Source organism: Balaenoptera physalus (assembly GCF_965194825.1).
Source record: "Balaenoptera physalus genome assembly, chromosome: 11".
In the NCBI taxonomy this organism is placed as follows: domain Eukaryota; kingdom Metazoa; phylum Chordata; class Mammalia; order Artiodactyla; family Balaenopteridae; genus Balaenoptera; species Balaenoptera physalus.
In genome coordinates, this window is record NC_138896.1 from 32,971,049 (window position 1) to 32,995,670 (window position 24,622).

The 24,622-nt window shown below is 39.1% G+C and overlaps 1 protein-coding gene and 1 pseudogene across 7 annotated transcripts in view; one reads left to right on the forward strand and one right to left on the reverse strand.

Annotated features, from left to right (window-relative positions):
- The window catches only part of BICRAL (BICRA like chromatin remodeling complex associated protein), a 110,939-nt gene that overhangs the window by 32,405 nt on the left and 53,912 nt on the right, over nucleotides 1–24,622 (reverse strand). For 5 of the 6 annotated variants that reach the window (XM_082414629.1, XM_082414628.1, XM_082414632.1 and 2 more), the window contains 4 exons: nucleotides 6,365–6,410; nucleotides 5,903–5,951; nucleotides 5,746–5,814; nucleotides 904–2,583 (listed from right to left, as the gene is read on the reverse strand). In XM_082414629.1, the coding sequence (XP_082270755.1) occupies nucleotides 904–2,583; nucleotides 5,746–5,814; nucleotides 5,903–5,951; nucleotides 6,365–6,405 (1,839 nt within the window). In that variant the 5' untranslated portion in view covers nucleotides 6,406–6,410. Of the gene's footprint in view, nucleotides 1–903; nucleotides 2,584–5,745; nucleotides 5,815–5,902; nucleotides 5,952–6,364; nucleotides 6,411–7,243; nucleotides 11,356–24,622 lie in introns of those variants that run through there. The other variant, XM_082414633.1, reaches the window with a different exon arrangement.
- Nucleotides 17,774–24,616, forward strand: LOC309638551 (mitochondrial inner membrane protease subunit 1 pseudogene; annotated as a pseudogene). Its single transcript has one exon. The product of its transcript is annotated as a mitochondrial inner membrane protease subunit 1 pseudogene (transcript).

Here is a 24,622-nt window from a genome sequence, read left to right on the forward strand (position 1 = left end):
AAGTTTTTGAATTCTTCTAAATGTGGAGAAGAAAGGCAGGGAAAATGGAGGAGTAAGGAGGGTAGACCACCGGCGGGGGGTTGGTGGGGGAGTGGAATGGAGCTGGAACTACAGAACATGCTAAGAATGAGTGAGAACCAAAAGCCAGAGGAGTTCAAAGATCGGCAGATGGGGTGAAGGACCAAAGCTGATGACCCTTTGAAATGCTTTTCAGAAACATAATCCTTACATGGTTTTACAGATTGCCCACAGTCATTTACCGGCACAATGCTCTGGTAAGAGTAGGCTCAGGTACTTGGTCAAATCCATTGCCCTGGATCCCTCCCTCCATATGCATCCCTCTGTGCAGGCCAGTTACCCACTGCTGAGTCTCACTGGGTCCCTGAGCCTTTCCAGTTGGCACCCAAGAAACAGCCGTGACTTCTCTACCCAGTCCATCCAAAACAAGCTTTCCTTTTAAATGCCTATAATACATTCCATCAAGTATATGTCTTAATATTGGCTCTTATTAAGTATTTGCCATTTGCCAGGGACTATGCTAAGTGCTTTATATAGATTATCTCATTTAATTCTCCCAATAATTCCATGGGATGGTAGTATTATTATGTCCACTTTACTGATGAAAAAACTTAACCTCTAGAGAGGTTAGTTAAGGTAAGACTTGCTCCACGTCATTAAGCTTAGATTCAAACCCCTGAGTCTCCACTCTAAACCACAACATTATCCTGGATAAAACATTTTAGTTAAGAAGAAAAAAGGCAATCAATCGTAAATTGAACATCTTAAGATAATAAATTGGGAGCCTAGGATGAAAATTATATTCTATCAGATACTCATTCCACTCTTCCATTCCGTAATCATCCAAACATTTGTCTGATATTATCATTTGTTTTTTAATATTACCTGACAGAAGAACTGTTGCTGGCTTCCTGCTCCAGGTGTGTTACTGAAGGTGCTAGTAGATTTGGAAGAAGGAACTGGAAGACGATGGGACACACTGACCGGTACTGGAGTCCTGTTTGGCTGGGTCAGCTGATCTCCCGTAAAGTTTGATCCTGATGCACCAGACTGAACCGCAGCCCCAAGACTAGGATGGGCAGTGCTGGATGAGCTGACAACAGGGAACCGACTAGGTCCTGACATGCTTGTCACCGAGGGCATGGTGGCGAAGCCAGGTCTTCCTTGGGAGACGCTGCTCTGCCCAGGGGACAGGTGCAAGACGGTTGGTGATGCCTGCTGCAAGGGCATCTGCCCACCAACGATCTGAGAAGAGGCATGATTGACTATCACTGGACTTCCAGAGGCGGCGAACGTCTGCCCAGACACTAACTGGACGGCGGTATTCTGGTTGTTCAGCATCTGTCCAGAATATGGTTGGTTGGTCCTGAGCATGTTGGAAGAGTTTCTGTTCAACATGACATGCTCTGAGGTCACTTGGCCAGAAATGAGCTGAGAGGGTTGAGTCTGAAGAAGTTGCCCATTTATGGTCTGGACGTGGTGTACCGAGTTGGAACTGACGGAAAGGCTTGTAGGTATGAGGAACTGACTCTGGGGTGTGTGAGGCTGGCCCATGGGAGAATGAATAACGATACTGCCCCCAGCGCTGCTCACGGCCTGCGAGGTGACTGGCTTCCTTGTGTTCTGTTGGTTTACAATGTTCACCGACATGTGCGGACCAACCACTGAGCCCTGGGGTGAGCTTGCAGAGGCGAACGAGATCCCTGGCTGAACATGGTGCTGCTGTATTCCCAAATTGTTCACATTGTATGTGTTTTGCTGACCCATCTGGATAGGCTTTGGCTGGATATTGATTGGGACTTTATTTGAATTTGGTGCAAGACCCCTTTGTATGATGATGTTATGCACAGGTAAAGATGTTTGGAAATTTGTGCTATTAAACGGAACGGTAACAGGCTGTGCTACTGGACTGGAACTGGAGTTCCCAAACAAGGAGTTGCCATTAGGAGTCTGTCTGTGAACCAGAAGCCCTCCACTCACATTTGATGGGGCTTGTTGCCCACTACCCTTTAGTATGATTTGAGATCCATCTAAGTTATTAATAGTCATCATGGAAGGTTGATTACCAAATGACCCAATTAACTGTATTTGACCAGAACCACTAATCTGACTGCTATTAGACAAATGCTGGCTGGGCACACTGATCCCCACGTGGTGCATAAAGCCATGGTGCACACCCACTGTATTGCTTGCAAACGATGTGCCAACAGGCACATGAGTCACCCCTATAGGCTGCAGCGTCTGACCTGAGTAATTAGAAATATTAGAAGCCTGAGTAAAGGATGCTGATGAAGAGGGATGAAGCTGAGCTTGTGCAAACTGTTGGCTTGAACCTATACTGGCGTCCAGATATGCCTCTTCTGCCAATGTCTGTTCAGTGATATTGGCCTCCTGCAAGGATTTCTGAAGAATGTCGAAAGGTTGGTCCTCACTGAGATCAGGAAGAGGAGAAGACTCAAGTTCATCTTCAAGAAACTGAAGGCTACTTGAAAGTGGCAGTCCATCACTGGGCCCTTCTCCAAGCTGGCTGCTTACAGCTTTGAGGGATGACTTAGGATCAGCATTCTAAAAAAATAAGCAGGATGTTACATGGCATATCTAACCTTGGAAAGAGATTCTTAAACAAAAAACTAATCTCACTTTTGAATATGAATAAAGCATAACAGTCTGCTTTTCAGGCACAACTCTCCAAACTGCTCACCTTATTCTGATACTTGATTTCCTTAGTAATGATGTTTAATGTTGTTTTTGTAAGTATATACATTCACTGCTCTGATCAATTATTTTATAGGAAACAGATCAATAATGCCAATATACTCATGACTACCTGGAGTTTAGCTTTATTTTTTAGATAGTGGCATGGCTTAATTTTTTCAGGATTGCTCCCAAGTCCAAAGCTTGAGTGGGACTCAGCCTAGGGTATGTGCGTATCCAGGACACAGTGGTGTCTAGTTTTTTGTACCACAGGAGTAGATGTGAGTTTTGAGAGTTCCGAGTGTGGTTCTACTAGAGGTCCAGAAGGTATCCCAGATCCAGCCTTGACTTTTAAGGTTTCTCGGAACTCCCCTAGTTCTAACCTGCCCCACTCCAGGCAAAATCGGCCTGGATAAAAACAAGCTTCCCATATGAAATGAGTGAATAGTTATTTGATTTCTTAGAAGTTATCAGCTTATTATGATGTTTTAAAAACCATTTCAATGTCCTATTCAAGAGTAAAAGTTGGTCAACATTTGTCAAGCGCGCACTTGTGCGTTTGTGTCTGTCCATAACGAGTCCTCAAGGACTGGGCATTCCAACTAGAGACAACAACACAGGCAAATGAAGGGAATGGAACACAGTCACTGATAAATAAGAGACACGCTGCTGGCCAGCAGTTTATCATGGGATATGTCAAAATTATAAAAGAAAAAAAAAATGGAATCAATAGTTATTTAACGTAAGGTGAAGACAATGTGAATATCCTTAACACTACTGAACTGTACACTTAAAATGGTTAAGATGCTAAATTTGTTGTTATATATATTTTTAACACAATTAAAAATTTTAAAAAGATGAAGAAAAAAATTAAAAATAGATCAATCAAGTATAAACAGTCCAGGACTTCCCTGGTGGTGCAGTGGTTAAGAATCTGCCTGCCAATGCAGGGGACACAAGTTTGATCCCTGGTCTGGGAAGATCTCACATGCCGTGGAGCAACTGAGCCCGTACGCCACAACTACTGAGCCCACGCGCCACAACTACTGAAGCCCACACACCTAGAGCTCATGCTCCACGAAAAGAGAAGCCACTGCAATGAGAAGCCCGTGCACCGCAACGAAGAGTAGCCCCCACTTGCCACAACTAGAGAAAGCCCGTGCGCAGCAACGAAGACCCAACGCAGCCAAAAGTAATAAATAAATAAAAATTAAAAAAAAAAAAAAGAAAACAGTCCAGGGAATTCCTTGGGGGTCCAGTGGTTAGAACTTGGCGCTTTAGCTGCCAGGGCCTGGGTTCAATCCCTGGTTGGGGAACTAAGATCCATAAGCTGCATGGCGCAGCCAAAAAAAAAAAAAAAAAAAAAGAATGAATAGTCCAACTTTCAAAACTGTAGAGATTCTCAGCCCTAGGCTAATAAGGTGTGTTGGGGGCTAGATGATGGGAAGACCCAGGTAGAAAAGCCAAGACTAGTTCACTTGACACCCAATCAACAGTTGAAACGAGACTAATGTGGCCTCAGTTAGATGGACACCACCTTAGGACTTGAACAGTCATTTGAAAGGAAGTGGGAAAAAGCAACTGAAAGCAAGGAGGTTTGTTTGCTTTTGCAGAGAAATATCAAGGCAACAGTGGATTATCTCCTGAGTGGTGGTACACAGTTTAATGTTTTTACAATGCACAAATTAACAGACCATAGGTTTAAAATTCCATATTTTTAAAAGCTTTTAAAATGTTTTACTGACATGATGCAACTCAGGTTTACAATAAATACACCCTGAATGAAGCGGCCTGAAGAGTTAGAATTAATACTTACGTGGAAGTGGGAGAGCTGGTAAGTAAAAATCATTAGTGTTGGGAAACAGGCTCAATATCTACTTTACGGGTTTAATGGCATCACATGCAGTTATTGCCCACTCAACATGAATTTCAGAATTGCTAGTGATTCATAAGCTTTACAGGAAATCAGTGTTGTGACTTTAAAGCCACCCCTAGCATGTGGAGGAGTCTTGCATGTTATGATCTGACATACTTTACACATACTCAAATACTTTAAAGAATTGTGCATTCCCAAGGACTTTCTGAATACTATTCCATTTTATGGATGAAGAAAATAAAGACCCTGATGATGACGATCAGTTGACATTAACTGAGCACTGTACCAACTGATTTCCATGGACTAGTCCATTCATCTTAACCACCCTATGAGGTAGATTTATCATTCTCCTGGATTCACAAATAAGGAAACTGAGTCTTAGAGATTTAGTGATAGATGCAAGGTTATAAAGCTAGTAAGTGGCAGAGCAAGGATTCAAACTTGGGTGGTCGGACTCTGGACTACCATCCACGGTAGAACAAAGCAGTTGAAAAGATTAAAGTAACATAGGCTTAAACACAGCAATCCGGATATAGTTTCCAGGCAGATTTCTTGTCTAGATGTTCCTAGAGCTTAAGAATCTGTGCCCTGGAACCTGGTGGCCTGGGTTCGATTCCTGGCTTGCGACTCCTGGCTGTGTAACACTGGGTAAATACCAACCTTTAGTTCTCTCATCTTTAAATATGGATAATAATAGAACCTACTTCACGGAATTATTGTAAGGGTTAACGAGGTTAATATATGTTAAGCTCTTAGTGCCAAGAACATACTGAACGCTCAATAGGTGTCAGCTACTATGATCTTTCTCCTTGTTTAAGATGAAAATGATTAGAAAGTAACCACAATACAGAATGATTTTTTTTAAAGCTTATGTAACAACATTCAAAAGACCCTAATATAAGTTTCTCAGGCTATAACGTTTCTGAGGCATTTTAGAAAGAAAGTTGAAAGCTTAGGAAAATGGCAAAGTAAAAATCTTAATAGACTAAGTTAAAAGTAGAAAATGTCAACAAAATTCAATAGATTTTCCTCTTGTGTCAATTACAAAAGACAAAGTAGGGATTCCCATCATGATACAAAGTCAATCAAAGCTTCAATTCACTAGGCATCAATGAGAATGAAACATCTGATCATCGCATTCAGTTTCCAATACTCACACTAGAGTTGGCGAAAATTGAATTTGAATTGGCTGCAGAATATCCTGCATTAGTCAAGTCCTCATTGCTCTGCAAAAGTACAAATTCAAAAAAGTGATCACTTTGACTCTAAAGAAGAAACAAAACGTATGCCTATGATGGTCTGAGTATTACTTACCGATTTATTACTAGGTCCATGTAGAAAATAGTTCAATGCCTGTGGGTCTCTAGAAAACAACAGCCAAAAAGAGAAAACAGCAAATAAATACATTACTTATATTTAGGGTTCATTTTTACAGGGGAAAAAGAAAATGATGTATTAGTTTGAGTAAAATCCTCTCCCTGTTTTAAAACTATTAGTAGTTTTTTTGTTGGTTTTGTTTTGTTTCATTTTGATGTTCCATTTCCTATTATCACTCATTTCTGCCTCCTAGGATTTTTTATAAAATAAATTTAATAAAGGATTATCTAATTATGACCCCTATGTTAATCCATGTCACTTTGTCTCCCTACTATATCTATGATGATTATTTAATCTTTATTTAAAAAACCCACTTGGTTTTAATATGCTTATTAGGTTGTTTTAGTACAGCAAACCTCACACATTTGATTTACCCTTATTTTGGAATGAGCATCTTACCCAATAAGATCAAGGAGACACGAGTCATCATCATCATCCATGACAACTATAAAGAAAAGGAATAAGAAAGCACTGTTTCAGCAAAGCAGATTAAAGCCAGTAGCATCAATGCAACACAAAAATATACCTTATACTTTCCTAGACAAATAATTAATTCATGTGAGTTTTCCCTCTAATTGCTTATTATGAATATGATTTTTAAATTTTTGTGGTCATTCAAGAGATGAAGTGTTCAATTTAAATTGTTTTTATTGAACACAAATCCTTAACGTACAAGTCAAAAAGCAATCTAGACAAATCAAGGATAGTTGGCAGCAACCACTCACACACAGATTCCTCAAAGGGGCGGTAAACCATGAACAGTAACTTCCTCAAAATGTACACAGTGAACAAGAGGAGAAGTCGTATTTTTGTTTTAGAAAAAAATCTCATGCATACAGAGGTCTTTGAATTTTGTGACTGGATATTTCCAAACCTGGTGAGCAATCTGGATTTCTAGCCATATTTTGGCCATCTTTAGGAAAACAGAAAAGTCAGTTGTCCCTACTTTTTGAGACAGAAGAGGCACCATCGCCCCAGACAGTACTGCGACAGGCTCTGCCCTGAAGGTCCCAAGTTCCTCCCTCTGCAGCAGTAACGCCAACTGTTCAGTTCCAAACAATCTGCATCCCAACACTGGAATCTTTAAAGTAGAAACCCTCAACCCCAAATTCACCCCAGCTCCAAGCCCAAATCTCCCTCTCTCCCCAGCCATCGATAGCATCCAGCTTAACCAGCGCAATCACTGTGCTCTGGCTGAAACAATAACAACTGTATAAATTCCAAGAGCAGTTCTCCCCCTTTCTTTCTCCTCCCTCCCCCGAGATCCAGGAAACTTACACTAGTGATTCGACACCTGGCAACACTGCTTCGCACCCATTTCGAGCCATGCGTGGAATAATTTACATCACGGAATGCCAAGGCCAAGAGTTCTGGAGCCGTTGGAAAGGGCAGTTGTGAACGGCAGTTGGACGGAGGAATGAAATCCTGAAGAGATGCCCAGAAGAGGGACACGCCCGAAGAAGGCAGAGGCAGAGTTTCTACTAAGCTTTTTTTCTCAGTTAAAACTGCCATCTCCTCTCCACTTCCCCTCAGCTTCCCATCCTATCAGTCACAAGGCCAAACAAATATAAAATGTACTCCTGCCACATGGAAGGAAACTTGCTCTCCTCAGGAAGGGTCTGGAAGGGGTAAGTATCCCCCCATGTGGGACCTTCCCGTTGATGGGAGAATTGGTTCAGCTGCTGAATGATCCGGACGATTGCAATCCATTTGAGTGGATCATCAGTGGAGAGGAGAGATGACGGGTGAGACAGGAGGAGGTCAGAGCGGGGAAATCTTATCAAAAGGTAACATCTATGGCCAAGACTGTGAAAGGCACAGCAGGCTAAGTGAAATCTGCATCTAGCACTCAGATGTCCAGGTGCTCAGGGGCATGCTAGGACGACTCTACTAATACGACTTTTGAGCAGTGAAAAGGGACAGGAAAGAGAAACAGGAAAACTATCATTAAGTAGATATGTAGAAATCAGTGTGAAGATCTTCCCTTAAATCATGATATTTAATATGTAGAACTGCACTAGCTGTTGCTCATTACCGTATCCTGGGCTTGTCTCCCAGACATCACAATCACATGGACTAAATTAGCCAAATATGATGTATAATTAAGCCTATAAAGTGGATATTATTTCTTTACTTCAACATGACCATTTAAATGGAGCGCCACTGTATCCTTTGTAAATTTATTTTTTTTAAGTGTCTAACAGTCTCTGGAACAAACTAATTAATAAAAACATACGTGAAAAATAGCTTACACCAAAGCAGAACACTTTCATGCCTCTCCCAGCTTCCCTCACTACTTTACACCTGTACCCAGCTCCTCCAGTGGATGAGATGCCCAAGGGTTAACATGCACTGAGAGAGGAAGGCAGCACCAGTCACTCCTCCGAGGTGTCACTGCCACTGGGACTTTCAAGCACAGAGAACATTTGTTACCCCAAAGTTCAAAGTGACAAGCTACTCTTTGAGTAGCCCAAATAAAAGAACAATTTTATAATATTGGATGAAATTAAAAGCCATTGCACATCACCCCCAGCAAACCAAGCAGGCTGCTCAAACGCTTGACGAAACGCTCCTTGGGGACATCCGTCCTACTCAGGGGCATCAGTCCTAACAGACAGACCTCCTCCTCCAGGCCCCCTTGGGTAGAACTCTACGAGCCTTTATAGTCATGGGTACCCCGAGAATTCTACTTTTTAAAGGGCCGCACTCTTTTCTGACTATAAACAGTTTCAAATTAGAAGAGATGACTCTTATCCCTACATGCTCAGCTCTACATGGTGCCAAAACACAGTCATATTACAGCCCGAGCCAGTAGTCCTTTCCCAGGAGGACACACGGCCCACCAAAGCAAATCTACCAAAGTAAAACTGTAGAAATTGACTATGATTCTAAAGTGGGAAGACAACCTGAGGATCAGAAACTGACTCAAAAGTGAAGAGCTTAGTTTTTTTTGAAAACATTCTCCCATTACTTCTGGACTCCTGTTGAGGCTCTTTTCTCATTAAAGTAACAACCCTGGATTCACTAGATGGGCCTCTGGCCACAGGTGAAACCTGTAAGGCTGTATGAAAGATAAGTCCCTCCTCTAAGGGGTTAAAAACTACTTCTTGGTTCAGCACACTTGAGCAAGACACATCCCCTAAGTAATAGCAGTTTACAGCAGTAGAATTTGTCAGGGAAGAGAAGGGGATTGCAGTTCTTACAGAATCCTCATAGGCACCCCCAAGCGATCAGAAATCACTGCCCCAGACACCTGACTACCACTCTCAAAAAGTTAAAGCTAATATTTAAAATTGCTCTTACTATTCTTAGTCAAGAGGCACTATGAAAGTGACATTTCAAATCAGTGGGGGAAAGATGTTAGCCTTCTAGAGAAAAGAAGGTGGATGCATACCTCACATCTTACACAAAAATAAATTCCAGGTGGATCTAAGAGTTAAATGGGAGGGAGGAGGAGAGCTTAAAGTACTAGAATAACATATGGGAGAATTTTGTTTTTATAATCTTGGAATAGGGAAAGGCTAAGTATGTCACAAGACGCAGAAGTCATAAAAGAAGATTGCCAAATTTGATGACAAAACATTTTAAAATTCTGCATGATAAAAGAAAAAAAAAACATGAATAAAGTCAAAGACTAAAAAAACCTCCAAAAAACATACGTCAGGAAAATACTTTCAATTCATATCACAAACAGCTTTTCTCCTTAATACATAACGAACTCCTATTTTTAAAAAGTCAGCTACCCTGCAGAAAATCAAAGGGTATGAAAAATCAGTTCATAAAAAAAGGAAAGACAAGTAGCTCCTAAACATGTAAAAGTAATCACTCTCACTTAGAATAAGAGAAATGAAATTAAAGTTACAATGAGATACTATTATTTGTCAGATTGGCAAAGATAAAAAAGTTTGGTTAAGGACTATGCTAGTCAGGAAATGGGAAATAGGGACTTTTATACCCTGGTAGTGAGAGTGTAAACTCATGTAACCTCTGGAGAGGGCAATTTAGCAGTCGCTTTCAAAGTTTTAAGTGCACAAATCATTTCACCTAGCAAATATTTCCAGGTACTCGTCCCGCAGATATTCTTGCACACGTGTGAAATGATATGTGTATAAGAATATCCAGTGCAGCATGACTGGTTTTAGCAAAAGACTGTAAAAACCTCGATGTCAGGGGTACGGGATTTCTTCTTAAGGTGATGGAAATGTTGTGTAATTAAACCACTGAATTGTACACTTTAAAGGGTGCATTTTATGGTATTTAAATTCTATTTAAAGCATTTTTAAAAACTCTATGTCCATAATGAAAGAGGTGTGTACCTTTCTTGTTCCTTTGATCATATATCTTTCTAAGTCAGTCTGTATACCTTTCTTGTTCCTTTGATCATATATCTTTCTAAGTCAGTCTGTATAAATATGCCTCACTTTTCTTTGTATTTTTGAATTTTACTTTTTTTTTATACTGAAGGTTCTTATTAGTTATCTGTTTTATACATATTAGTGTATACATGTCAATCCCAATCTCCCAATTCAGCACACCACCACCCTACACCCCTGCCACTTTCCCCCCTTGGTGTCCATACGTTTGTTCTCTACACCTGTGTCTCTATTTCTGCCCTGCAAACCAGTTCATCTGTACCATTTTTCTAGGTTCCACATATATGCATTAATATACGATATTTGTTTTTCTCTTTCTGACTTACTTCACTCTGTATGACAGTCTCTAGATCCATCCACGTCTCTAGAAATGACCCAATTTCATTCCTTTTTATGGTTGAGTAATATTCCGTTGTATATATGTACCACTTCTTCTTTATCCATTCATCTGTCGATGGGCATTTAGGTTGCTTCCATGACCAGGCTAGTGTAAATAGTGCTGCAATGAACACTGGGGTGCATGTGTCCTTTTGAATTATGGTTTACTCTGGGTATATGCTCAGTGGTGGGATTGCTGGATCATATGGTAATTCTATTTTTAGTTTTTTAAGGAACCTCCATACTGTTCTCCACAGTGGCTATGTCAATTTACATTCCCACCAACAGTGCAAGAGGGTTCCCTTTTCTCCACACCCTCTCCAACATTTGTTGTTTGTAGATTTTCTGATGATGCCCATTCTAACTGGTGTGAAGTGATACTTCATTGTAGTTTTGATTTGCATTTCTCTAATAATTAGTGATGTTGAGCAGCTTTTCATGTGCTTCTTGGCCATCTGTATGTCTTCTTTGGAGAAATGTCTATTTAGTTCTTCTGCCCATTTTTGGATTGGGTTGTTTGTTTCTTTAATATTGAGCTGCATGAGCTGTTTATACATTTTGGAGATTAATCCTTTGTCCGTTGATTCGTTTGCAAATATTTTCTCCCATTCTGAGGGTTGTCTTTTTGTCTTGTTTATGGTTTCCTTTGCTGTGCAAAAGCTTGGAAGTTTCATTAGGTCCCATTTGTTTATTTTTGTTTTTATTTCCATTACTCTAGGAGGTGGATCAAAAAAGATCTTGCTGTGATTTATGTCAAAGAGTGTTCTTCCTATGTTTTCCTCTAAGAGTTTTATAGTGTCTGGTCTTACATTTAGGTCTCGAATCCATTCTGAGTTTATTTTTGTGTATGGTGTTAGGGAGTGTTCTAATTTCATTCTTTTAAATGTAGCTATCCAGTTTTCCCAGCACCACTTATTGAAGAGACTGTCTTTTCTCCATTGTATATCATTGCCTCCTTTGTCATAGATTAGTTGACCATAGGTGTGTGGGTTTATCTCTGGGCTTTCCATCTCGTTCCATTGATCTATGTTTCTGTTTTTGTGCCAGTACCATATTGTCTTGATTACTGTAGCTTTGTAGTATAGTCTGAAGTCAGGGAGTCTGATTCCTCCAGCTCCGTTGTTTTCCCTCAAGACTGCTTTGGCTATTCGGGGTCTTTTGTGTCTCCATACAAATTTTAAGATTTTTTGTTCTAGTTCCGTAAAACATGCCATTGGTAGTTTGATAGGGATTGCACTGAATCTGTAGATTGCTTTGGGTAGTATAGTCATTTTCATAATATTGATTCTTCCAATCCAAGAACATGGTATATCTCTCCCTCTGTTGGTATCATCTTTAATTTCTTTCATCAGTGTCTTATAGCTTTCTGCATACAGGTCTTTTGTTTCCCTAGGTAGGTTTATTCCTAGGTATTTTATTCTTTTTGTTGCAATGGTAAATGGGAGTGTTTCCTTAATTTCTCTTTCAGATTTTTCATCATTAGTGTATAGGAATGCAAGAGATTTCTGTGCATTAATTTTGTATCCTGCAACTTTACCAAATTCATTGATTAGCTCTAGTAGTTTTCTGGTGGCATTTTTAGGATTCTCTATGTATAGTATCATGTCATCTGCAAACAGTGAGTTTTACTTGTTCTTTTCCAATTTGTATTCCTTTTATTTCTTTTTCTTCTCTGATTGCCGTGGCTAGGACTTCCAAAACTATGTTGAATAATAGCGGTGAGAGTGGACATCCTTGTCTCGTTCCTGATCTTAGAGGAAATGCTTTCAGTTTTTCACCATTGAGAATGATGTTTGCTGTGGGTTTGTCATATATGGCCTTTATTATGTTGAGGTAGGTTCCCTCTATGCCCACTTTCTGGAGAGTTTTTATCATAAATGGGTGTTGAATTTTGTCAAAAGCTTTTTCTGCATCTATTGAGATGATCATATGGTTTTTATTCTTTAGTTTGTTAATATGGAGTATCACATTGATTGATTTGCGTATATTGAAGAATCCTTGCATCCCTGGGATAAATCCCACTTGATCATGGTGTATGATCCTTTTAATGTGTTGTTGGATTCTGTTTGCTAATATTTTGTTGAGGATTTTTGCATCTATATTCATCAGTGATATTGGTCTGTAATTTTCTTTTTTTTTTGTAGTATCTTTTTCTGGTTTTGGTATCAGGGTGATGGTGGCCTCATAGAATGAGTTTGGGAGTGTTCCTTCCTCTGCAATTTTTGGGAAGAGTTTGAGAAGGATGGGTGTTAGCACTTCTATAAATGTTTGATAGAATTCACCTGTGAAGCCATCTGGTCCTGGACTTTTGTTTGTTGGAAGATTTTTAATCACAGTTTCAATTTCATTACTTGTGATTGGTCTGTTCATATTTTCTATTTCTTCCTGGTTCAGTCTTGGAAGGTTATACCTTTCTAAGAATTTGTCCATTTCTTCCAGGTTGTCCATTTTATTGGCATAGAGCTGCTTGTAGTAGTCTCTTAGGATGCTTTGTATTTCTACGGTGTCTGTTGTAACTTCTCCTTTTCCATTTCTAATTTTATTGATTTGAGTCCTCTCCCTCTTTTTCTTGATGAGTCTGGCTAATGGTTTATTAATTTTGTTTATCTTCTCAAAGAACCAACTTTTAGTTTTATTGATCTTTGCTATTGTTTTCCTTGTTTCTGTTTCATTTATTTCTGCTCTGATCTTTATGATTTCTTTCCATTAACTTTGGGTTTTGTTTGTTCTTCTTTCTCTAGTTTGTTTAGGTGTAAGGTTAGATTGTTTACTTGAGATTTTTCTTGTTTCTTGAGGTAGGCTTGTATAGCTATAAACTTCCCTCTTAGAACTGCTTTTGCTGCATCCCATAGGTTTTGGATTGTCATGTTTTCATTGTCATTTGTCTCTAGGTATTTTTTGATTTCCTCTTTGATTTCCTCAGTGATCTCTTGGTTATTTAGTAACGTATTGTTTAGCCTCCATGTGTTTGTGTTTTTTACATTTTCTTCCCTGTAATTCATTTCTAATCTCATAGCGTTGTGGTCAGAAAAGATGCTTGATATGATTTCAATTTTCTTAAATTTACTGAGGCTTGATTTGTGACCCAAGATGTGATCTATCCTGGAGAATGTTCCGTGCACACTTGAGAAGAAAGTGTAATCTGCTGTTTTTGGATGGAATGTCCTATAAATATCAATTAAATCTAAATGGTCTATTGTGTCATTTAAAGCTTGTGTTTCCTTATTAATTTTCTGTCTGGATGATCTGTCCATTGGTGTAAGTGAGGTATTAAATTCCCCCGCTATTATTGTGTTACTGTCAATTTCCTCTTTTATAGCTGTTAGCAGTTGCCTTATGTATTGAGGTGCTCCTATGTTGGGTGCGTATATATTTATAATTGTTATATCTTCTTCTTGGACTGATCCCTTGATCGTTATGTAGTGTCCTTCCTTGTCTCTTGTAACATTCTTTATTTTAAAGTCTATTTTATCTGATATGAGTATTGCTACTCCAGCTTTCTTTTGATTTCCATTTGCATGGAATATCTCTTTCCATCCCCTCACTTTCAGTCTGTATGTGTCCCTAGGTCTGAAGTGGGTCTCTTATAGACAGCATATATATGGGTCTTGTTTTTGTATCCATTCAGCAAGCCTGTGTCTTTTGGTTGGAGCATTTAATCCATTCACGTTTAAGGTAATTATTGATATATATGTTCCTATGACCATTTTCTTAATTGTTATGGGTTTGTGTTTGTAGGTCCTTTTCTTCTCTTGTGTTTCCCACTTAGAGAAGTTACTTTAGCATTTGTTGTAGAGCTGGTTTGGTGGTGCTGAATTCTCTCAGCTTTTGCTTGTCTGTAAAGCTTTTAATTTCTCCGTCAAATCTGAATGAGATCCTTGCCAGGCAGAGTAATCTTGGTTGTAAGTTATTCCCTTTCATCACTTTAAATATATCGTGCCACTCCCTTCTGGCTTGTAGAGTTTCTGCTGAGAAATCAGCTGTTAACCTTATGGGAGTTCCCTTGTATGTTATTTGGTGTTTTTCCCTTGTTGCTTTCAATAATTTTTCTGTGTCTTCAATTTTTGTCAATTTGATTACTATGTGTCTCAGCATGTTTCTCCTTGGGTTTATCCTGCCTGGGATTCTCTGCACTTCCTGGACTTGGGTGGCTATTTCCTTTCCCATGTTAGGGGAGTCTTCGACTATAATCTCTTCAAATATTTTCTTGGGTCCTTTCTCTCTCTCTTCTCCTTCTGGGACCCCTATAATGCGAATGTTGTTGTGTTTAATGTTGTCCCAGAGGTCTCTTAGGCTGTCTTCATTTCTTTTCATTCTTTTTTCTTTATTCTGTTCTGTGGCAGTGAATTCCACCATTCTGTCTTCCACGTCACCTATCCGTTGTTCTGCCTCAGTTATTCTGCTATTGATTCCTTCTAGTGTATTTTTCATTTCAGTTATTGTATTGTTCATCTCTGTTTGTGTGTTCTTTAATTCTTCTAGGTGTTTGTTCTTTAATTCTTCTAGGTCTTTGTTAAACATTTATTGCATCTTCTCGATCTTTGCCTCCATTCTTTTTCTGAGGTCCTGCATCATCTTCACTGTCATTATTCTGAATTCTTTTTCTGGAAGGTTGCCTACCTCCACTTCACTTAGTTGTTTTTCTGGGGTTTTATCTTTTTCTTTCATCTGGTACATAGTCCTCTGCCTTTTCATTTTGTCTATCTTTCTGTGAACGTGGTTTTCGTTCCACAGGCTGCAGAATTGTCTGTCTCATTATTTTTAATGGCTGTGTAATAGTCCAGTGTGGATGAATCATGATTTATGCTCCCAAGTGCTGGGTGGAGGGAGAATATATACATGTGTTTGTAAATATTCAGACCCTGAAATGAGGCACAAAAAGCCAGCAACACCAGCTGCTTCTGTGAGGGAATCTGGGTGGCTGGAAACACAGAGGAAGGTATACACTTCACTTGTATGTCCTTTTGTACCTCTTGAATGTTATGCCACATGCATGTAAGGCCTATTTTTAAAAATAAATACAATTAATATGGGAATTTCCTGGCAGTCCAGTGGTTAGGATTCTGGGTTTTCACTGCCTGGGGCCTGGGGCTTGATTCCTGGTTGGGGAACTAAGGTCCTGCAAGCTACACGGTGCCCCTGACACCAAATACAATTAATAAAACAAAGAGGATGGGGGAGACCCATGAAACACAAGAATCTCAAGTCAGTCTCACTCTAGGTAAGCATACCAGAGATCAAATACCTGGAAAATTTTCAAGCAGCCTAGTGGCCTCAAGAATAACCTACATCAGCTATCTGTAAGAAATATCTTCCAGACAGTTTGATTTTCATTAAGATCACAGAAAGATTTTAAAGACCTCTAAGACAGAGACAAAAAGGAAGATGACAGGCTATTTAAAATTTTTTTCATACAGTGGGAAAAGTCTCAGCTCTCATATCAAGAAATGTAGTGGTTTCAGGAACAGCTATTTCAGGAAAGCTAGCTAAGCAAATCAATTCTACCGATTTAAGATATTATAACCTAGCAGCAGTAGAAGAAAACTTTTAAAGTCATAACACAGGATTTCAAATACTTCACAAAATGAAATTTGGTATGTGACTGCTATAACAAATGATTCTCTTCTCTTCCTTATATGCCTCTCTGTTCTTTTTCTTCTTCCAAAAACATTACATAGTGAAAATGACTAGGAAGCTAAAACTTTAAAAGATCACCAAGAGTCAATATAATAGGCTATCTTACCAACATACAAAAAATTACTGACATTTGCTTTATTTGCATTAATTTGGTATAGCATCAGTATATGCCATAATTTCCCAATCATTTACAAACAAATTTACCTCTAAAAGGTGCTGAGGCTAGCAGAGGGATCATTGGGAAACTTTATTTAAGCAATCATGAGCTATGGAATGGTTGCAGTGTTCTCATGTGATCTGTGCCTGAGCTACTGAAGGTATAATGAGCTGTAGTCACTTTTATTTCTACCCACATATTTACCAGTTCCAGTGCTGTTCATTCCTTTGAGTAAATCCAATTTTCATCTGGTATCATTTTCCCCCTTCTGAAGGATTTCTTTTTTTAAAAAAATTTATTTATTTTATTTATTTATTTTTGGCTGGGTTGGGTCTTCGTTGCTGTGTGCAGGCTTTCTCTAGTTGCAGCAAGCGGGGGCTACCCTTCGTTGTGGTGCGCAGGCTTCTCACTGCGGTAGCTTCTCTTTGCTGCAGAGCACGGGCTCTAGGCATGCAGGCTTCAGTAGTTGTGGCACGCGGGCTCAGTAGTTGTGGCTCGCAGGCTCTAGAGCACAGGTTCAGTAGTTGTGGTGCATGGGTTTAGCTGCTCCACGGCATGTGGGATCTTCCCAGACCAGGACTCAAACCCGTGTCCCCTGCATTGGCAGGCGGATTCTTAACCACTGTACCACGAGGGAAGCCCCTGGAGGATTTCTTTTAATATTTTTGTAGTACAGATCTGGTGATGAATTCTTTCAGTTTTCCTATGTCTTTAAAAAAAGTGTTTATTCTGCCTTCATTTTTGAAATGTATTTCACTGGACATATAGTTCTAGATTGAGTTTTTTTCTTCTCTTTTGGATCTTTAAAGATATTGCTACACTGTTTCTTGCTTGCATTGTTTCCAAATAGAATTCTGCTGTCATTCTTACTTTTGTCCTTTTGTATATGATAGGTCACCCCTCCCCGCCCCACCCCCACTCCAATGCTTTAAAGATTTTTCTCTTTGGGGCTTCCCTGGTGGCGCAGTGGTTGAGAGTCTGCCTGCCAATGCAGGGGACACGGGTTCGAGCCCTGGTCTGGGAGGATCCCACATGCCGCGGAGCAACTGGGCCCGTGAGCCACAGCTACTGAGCCTGCGCGTCTGGAGCCTGTGCCCCGCAACAAGAGAGGCCGCGATAGTGAGAGGCCTGCGCACCGCGATGAAGAGTGGCCCCCGCTTGCCACAAATGGAGAAAGCCCTCGCACAGAAACGAAGACCCAACACAGCCAAAATAAAATGAATAAATAAATAAAAATAAATAATAAAAATAAAGATTTTTCTCTTTATCACTGGTTTTAAGCAATCTGATTCTGATATGCCTTGGCATCATTTTCTTCATGCTTCTTGTGCTTGGGGTTCATTAAACTTCTAGGATCTGTAGGTTTATAGTTTTCCTCCAATTTAGAACAATTTCAGCCATTCCTTCATATATTTTGTGTCCCTACCCCTCCTTCAGGGACTCCAGTTACCTACGATTATGCTGCCTGAAGTGGTTCCACAGCTCACTGGTGCTCTTTTTAAAAAAATTTTTTAAGTGTCCTTTTATCTCTCTGGCTTTCATTTAGGATAGTTTCTATTGCTATGTCTTCAAGCACACTAATTTTTTCTTCTGCAGTGTCTAATCTGCTTGTTAATCCCATCCAATATATTTTTTATTTTCAAACATTATAGTTTTCATTTCTAGAAGTTGGGGTTTTTAATATCTTCCATTTCTTTATTTAATATGATCAATCTTTCCTCTACCTTCTTGAAATTATGCAGAATAGTGACGGCTTTTTAATGTCCTTCTCTACTAATTCTATCATTTATATAATTTCTGGGTCTTTTTCTACTGATTGATTTTTTTCCTCTCATAGTGGGTGGTATTTTTCTCTTTCTTTGTATGCCTGGTACTTTTTTATTGGATTCCAGACATTGCTAATTTTACATTATTGAGTACTGGATATTTTTGTATTCCTACAGACATTTTTGAACTTTGTCTAGGACACAATTAAGTTACTTGTAAATGGTTTGATTCTCTTGAGGTCTGCTTTTAAGCTTTGTCAGTCTTTAGTCTAGGGCTAATTTTGCCCTATAGTGAGGCAATACCCTTCTGAGTACTTCACTTGATGTCCCATGAATTACAAGGATTTTTGCAGTCTTGCAGGTGGGAACACAAACTCTTCTCTGCCCTGTGTGAGCTCCAGGTGTTATTTCCTCTAATCCTTTTGGTTGATTCTTTCCCAGGACTTGGGTAGTTTCCCCACACACATGTACTGATCAGGTACCAGCTGAAGACTCAAGGGAGACTCTCTGCAGCTCTCCAGGGTTTTATCTCCATGTAGCTCTCTCCTCTGGTGCTCTGCCCAATGAGTTTTAGCCATTTTTACCCCCCAGCTCCATCAGCTCAACTCAGGAAGATTACCAGACTCCATCTGGGATCCCCTTCCCTGCGCTATGGCCTGAAAACTCCACAGACAGAAGCTGGGGCAGTTACAGGGCTTACCTTATCTGTTTTCTATTTCTCATGAATCCCTGTCCTGTGCTGCCTGATATTCAATGTCTAAAAACCATTGTTTAATATATTTTATCTAATTTTTAACTGTTTTATGCAGGAAGGTCAATCCAGTCCCTGTTACTGCATCTTGGTCCTATAGCGATTTTTAAGGTTTTGGAAGAAATCACTTTAGGAAGTAAGAACAGCTTATATGAGTTCATTAGCATGAATTATAGAATCAGAACATCCTCAAAGGAGGAAAGGAGAAAGGGAGGACAGTAAATTGTAGTTTTATCCCCTGCCTCCTTCTGTTTTCTACCCTGAAGAATAGCTTAGGGAATGGGGAAAGCCGCTTCTTTAATTACTACCTTTAATGAACTTGTTCAGTGGGTGAAAAGAATAAGCATTTAACCAACATTTAGCACCCACTATGTGCCAGGTCCTCTGTTAAGGAGTGGGAATATCACATGAGTATGACATAAAATGCAATAATAAATGTAAATACCCTTAACATTTTTGTAGCACTGTAAAAGCAAGGCCAAGAAGTAAATTATTATGTTTAAGCAAACAATATTCTGATAAGTGTCATGATCAAAAAGTTACACCATAAAACAGTCACTTACCCAGGGCAAGTAACTGTTTATGTCACCTAGGATATAAAGTATTCTCATCTTATTCCTTTTACTATATTGTCATTGTTATGGACTGTTAAATTTTATTTTTATTATTTTTTGGCTGCACCGTGCAGCACACAGAATCTTAGTTCACCAACCAGGGATCGAACTTGTGCCCCCTGCAGTGCAAGCACAGAGTCTTAACCACTGGACCACCAGGGAAGTCCCTGGACTGTTAAATTTTGTAATTACAAGGCTGTGTCAAACTTCCTGGCACAGTTCCTGATTGTAAGGCACTCCCTTTCTTTTGGAAGAGAGATGCAACAATTCATCACAACGCAAGGTAAGAAGTGCTAGGGTTTTTGGTGGGGGTTCCCAAGCTTTTTCAGGTGAAGTCACTGGTCATTTTTTTTTTGTGAAATAATATGACATTTTACTAGGAGAAAACACTACTATATTTTCACAATTATGCCCATTTGTAATAAAAAGAAGCTGTCAAACTCAACACGATGGGCTCTGAGTTTTTCCTTCGTTATTCAACCAAGACCTTCATTCTTTTTGTAACTAGCTAGAGCATACTAACAGCAAGGAAGAAAGGTGGATAAAACTAAGAAACATTATTAGGAGAAAAACTTAGGAATCAAAAAAAAAAAATTCCAGGCCTTAAAGCTGCTTTAATTCCAACTTGGAATGAGGTGGAATAGAAATAAACCTAATATATTAAGCAATCCAGCTGGCTAAACAATGCACTATAACATGGGGGGAAAGAGTGACCAACCTTGGGGGGTCAGGAAGAAGTCTGGCAAGGCTTTACAGGGGCTGGGGACACGTACAGGTCGGGGCGGGGGGACACTGAATTTGGAAAGGGCTTGTTCTGGATACTGACATTGACTAGGCTTGTGATTACTGACAAATTCCAATCTCTCAGGGCCTGTTTTCTCATCTTTAAATGAAATTAATAGCCACATCAGTGATTTAAAAACTTTGATCCCTGGGGACCTAGGATTCTCCGAGGGGTCCAGGAGCTGTCTTGGAGGCCTAAAGGTTGGTGGTAGAGGCACTGTAATGCTCCACTTCTCCCCTTTAACTCAGTGATAGAACTCTTAACTGGGAGAAAAAAGTTTGAAAATCATTTAACTTATCCAACTCCAGAATACAGTGATTTGTTGTGTGTTGCAAAGGAATGACCTTTAATGGTGGTCAAACTGAAAATGGAAACACAAGGATCCACAGAAAGCAAGACATTCATGATTATTTTAGCAAGCAAGAGAATAGTGATAAATATTGTTTGATAAATATATCAAACTTCTTTAAGATAAATTCCAACATAGTGATAATGATCTTAAGTTTACTGACTATAGAACCATTAATCATACACAGATCGGTATTTCTCAAACTGGGATCTGCAGAAGTAATCTTGGGTGGTCTGAGTTCTCAAGTTGGAGAAACATCAACAGATTTTAAAACCAGCCAGAAATACACATGCTGAAAGTTTTCAGGGCTGATAAAATTTCTGCTTAACATGTTTGCTAAAAGCCTCTCAAAATCTTGAGATCTAATGGGAATCTACTGACAGAAGACCTGTGTATGCGTTGTCTGACTGATGCAAAGATGGTCCTGGGGAAAACATTTCCAGGTGTCTCTTTAACCTCCTTTAATCTCAACTGCCAATGCTGTGCCAGGCTGGGTAGAGTAGGTCTAAACAAAGGATGGCATCAAAAGAGACTGTGGGTTGGGTCTCAAAAGTCTTTGAGGTGGTTCAAGAGATACCAAACTCTGCAAGTAACAAAGCCCTGCAGCATGGGAGGATGCTCTTAACTGCCTACTCTCTCCCATTGCACAGCTAGTGGTGGTGAAGAACTCTGGGTATTAAGTTATGGCTCAAGTATAGTGGACTAAAAGACTGACCTCAAATCTAAATGTTACTAACAGACTACCTTCTAGAAGCTTACAGTAAAAAACATATTACAGTGCTACCATCAAAAGCAGGAATCTTGTCACATTCATCTTCATATCCCCAGCAAATAGCACATAAACAGGTATAATAAATACTGAATAAATATCCAGGGTTTAGATGTAGGGCAGCTGTGGAGAAAGAGCCACCTGAGTGCTGGGCAAGAGCCTACCAGAGTTCTTTGGGGCTAGAGGAATCTTGAAACCATGGATCACCTATATATGTTTTGAGACATGCTTTAGATGTTTCTTTCTGGAAGCCCTGCAACTACCCGAAAAATTGAATGTATTGTTGAAAAGACATATGGCCAATGGTGGCAGAGTCTACACAGAACCATGCTTCGTGGTGTTCTGGGAAAAACCTTTCGGCTTGCTGGTTATACTATTCAGTCTGGCTGTATAAATTGTTATGTTTTTGAATACTTCGGTGGTGTTGTCATGTGTTCTGAACCATCAATAGAGCCTAAAATTCAAAATTCAGATATCGTCTTTGCAGAAAATTTTAGTCGACATTTTTATGGTATCCAAAGAGGTGACACTGTGATTGCAAAAAGCCTGAGTGATCCAAAATCAAATATTTGTAAAAGAGTAACTGGTTTGGAAGGAGACAAAATTCTTATCAATAGTCCATCAGGTTTATTTAAAAGCCACAGTTATGTGCCAACGGGTCATGTTTGGTTAGAAGGTGATAATCTATAGAATTCTACAGATCCCAGGTACTGTGGACCTGTTCCATATGGACTAATAAGAGGACGTATCTTCTTTAAGATTTGGACTCAATGATTTTGGATTTCTACATGACAGTCCTAATGGCCACAGATTTTCTGATGATTGGCAAGCATTTATTCTTTTGATTTGATTATTGTCTTCTGTTCAAGTGAATTTATTATTGTCACTAAAACCATATACTTGCTAATAAACTATGTGCTATTCAAAATAAATAAATAAATAAATAAATAAATAAATAAATAAATGTGGGGCAGCTGCATTTTATACAAATATTGTGTTCCCAAAGGCCTTGCCTTTAAAACTCACATATTTGTAGTTTAATCCTGAAAAAGAAATTTATAATTTCCCAAAGTCCATCAGCATTGAAAATTTGCAATTACATTCTGTTAAAAAATTTTTTAAGGTGTAACAATGAAACTTGGGTTATATTTTTAAAAATAACTCATATCTTTTAGAGATCCCATATTGAAATAGGTATGAATGAAGTAATACGATGTCTGGGATTTGCTTCAAAATAATATGGACTGGGGAATTCCCTGGTGGGCCAGTGTTAGGACTCCACGCTTTCACTGCCAAGGGCACGGGTTCGATCCCTGGTTGGGGAACTAAGATTCTGCAAGCTGCGTGACACGGCAAATAAATAAATAAAATAAAATATAATAATAAAATTAAAATATAATAATATAATAATATAAAATAAAATATAATAAAATAAAATACATAATAATATAATATAATAATATAATTATAATATAATAAAAATTATATAATAATATAATAAAATATAATAATAATATAATAATATGGACTGGACTTAGTTATTAAAAACATGGAAATCTGTCTCCCCTGCCCCCTCCAGAGATTCTGATTCACCAGGAATCTGGGGTTACTATGGGGTTTTCTCCCTGACCCCCTGAGGTTGGTCACTCTTTCCCCCCCCATGTTACAGCACACACTTGGGCACATTTCAGGCAAACTGGGGAAACTGCCCCCAACTGCAGGCAGATGGGACCTGCAAACAAGGGCCTCTGGTCAGCTCAGAGACCCAAATCTAGGCTGCCAACTTTCCAAACTCAGGGGAAGGGTAGCTTCTTGGTAATCTGACTAAAGGAAATGCTGTAGGCGAAACCTTATTTGAGGATTCATCACTCTCAACCACCTTCAGTACCAGTCCCTTTCCACTACTTCCCCTCAAATAATTTATTTCTCCCTTCCCCTCTTTACTGTATTTACTCATATTTACATTAGGATGTCAGCTCCACCAGGGCAGAGCTTTGTCTGTTCACCGACGAACCTCAGAATAGTGCCTGGCACGTCACAGGAGCTCAATGAACATGCCCGCCAGTTTTATTGAGATATAATTGACAAATAAGATTGTGTAAGCTTAAGGTGTACAATCTGATGATTTGATATATATCTATATTGTGAAATGATTACGACAAACACATCCATCACCTCATATAGTTAATTTTTTTTTTTTTTTGGTGTAGTGAGTACATTTAAAATCTACTCTCTCAAGAAATTCCAGGTATACGATATAGTATTGGTAACTATAGTCACCATGTTATACATTAGATCCCCAGAAGTTATTCATCTTATAACTGAAAGTTTGTACCCCTTGACCAACATCTCCCCATTTCCCCTACCCCCCGGTCCCTGGCAACCACCAATCTACTCTGCTTCTACAAGTTCAACTTTTTTAGATTCCACATATAAATGAGATCATACAGTATTTGTTTATCTTTGTCCAACTTATTTCACTTAGCTTATGTTTCATCCATTTAGTCACAAATAGCAGGATTTCCTTCTTTTTTATGGTTGAATACTATTCCACTGTATGTATGTGTATATCCAACTACTATCTATATATTTCTATTTATATATAACAATTTCTTTATCCATTCATCCAACAACAGACATTTAGGTTGTTTCCATATCTTGGCTATTGTGAATAATGCTGCAATGAATATGAGGGTGCAGATATCTCTTCAAGATAGTGATTTCATTTCCTTCAAATATACATATAGAAGTGGGGTTACTGGATCATATGGTAGCTCTATTTTTAATTTTTTGAGGACCCTCCGTACTGTTTTCCATAGTGGTTGCATCAATTTACATTCCAACCAACAGTGCACAAGGGCTCTCTTTTGTCCATATCCTTGCCAACACTTGTCATCTCTTGTCTTTTTGATGATAGCCATTCTAACAGGTGCGAGGTGGTATCTCACTGTGGTCAATGAACATTTTTTGAAATGAACTTATCACCCTTTCCAATATGTTGGTCACACGATGGCAAGACCTGCAACAGGATCAGGCATACCAGGGAAAGTGTGCTTATTCCCTTTTTCTTGAAACTTAC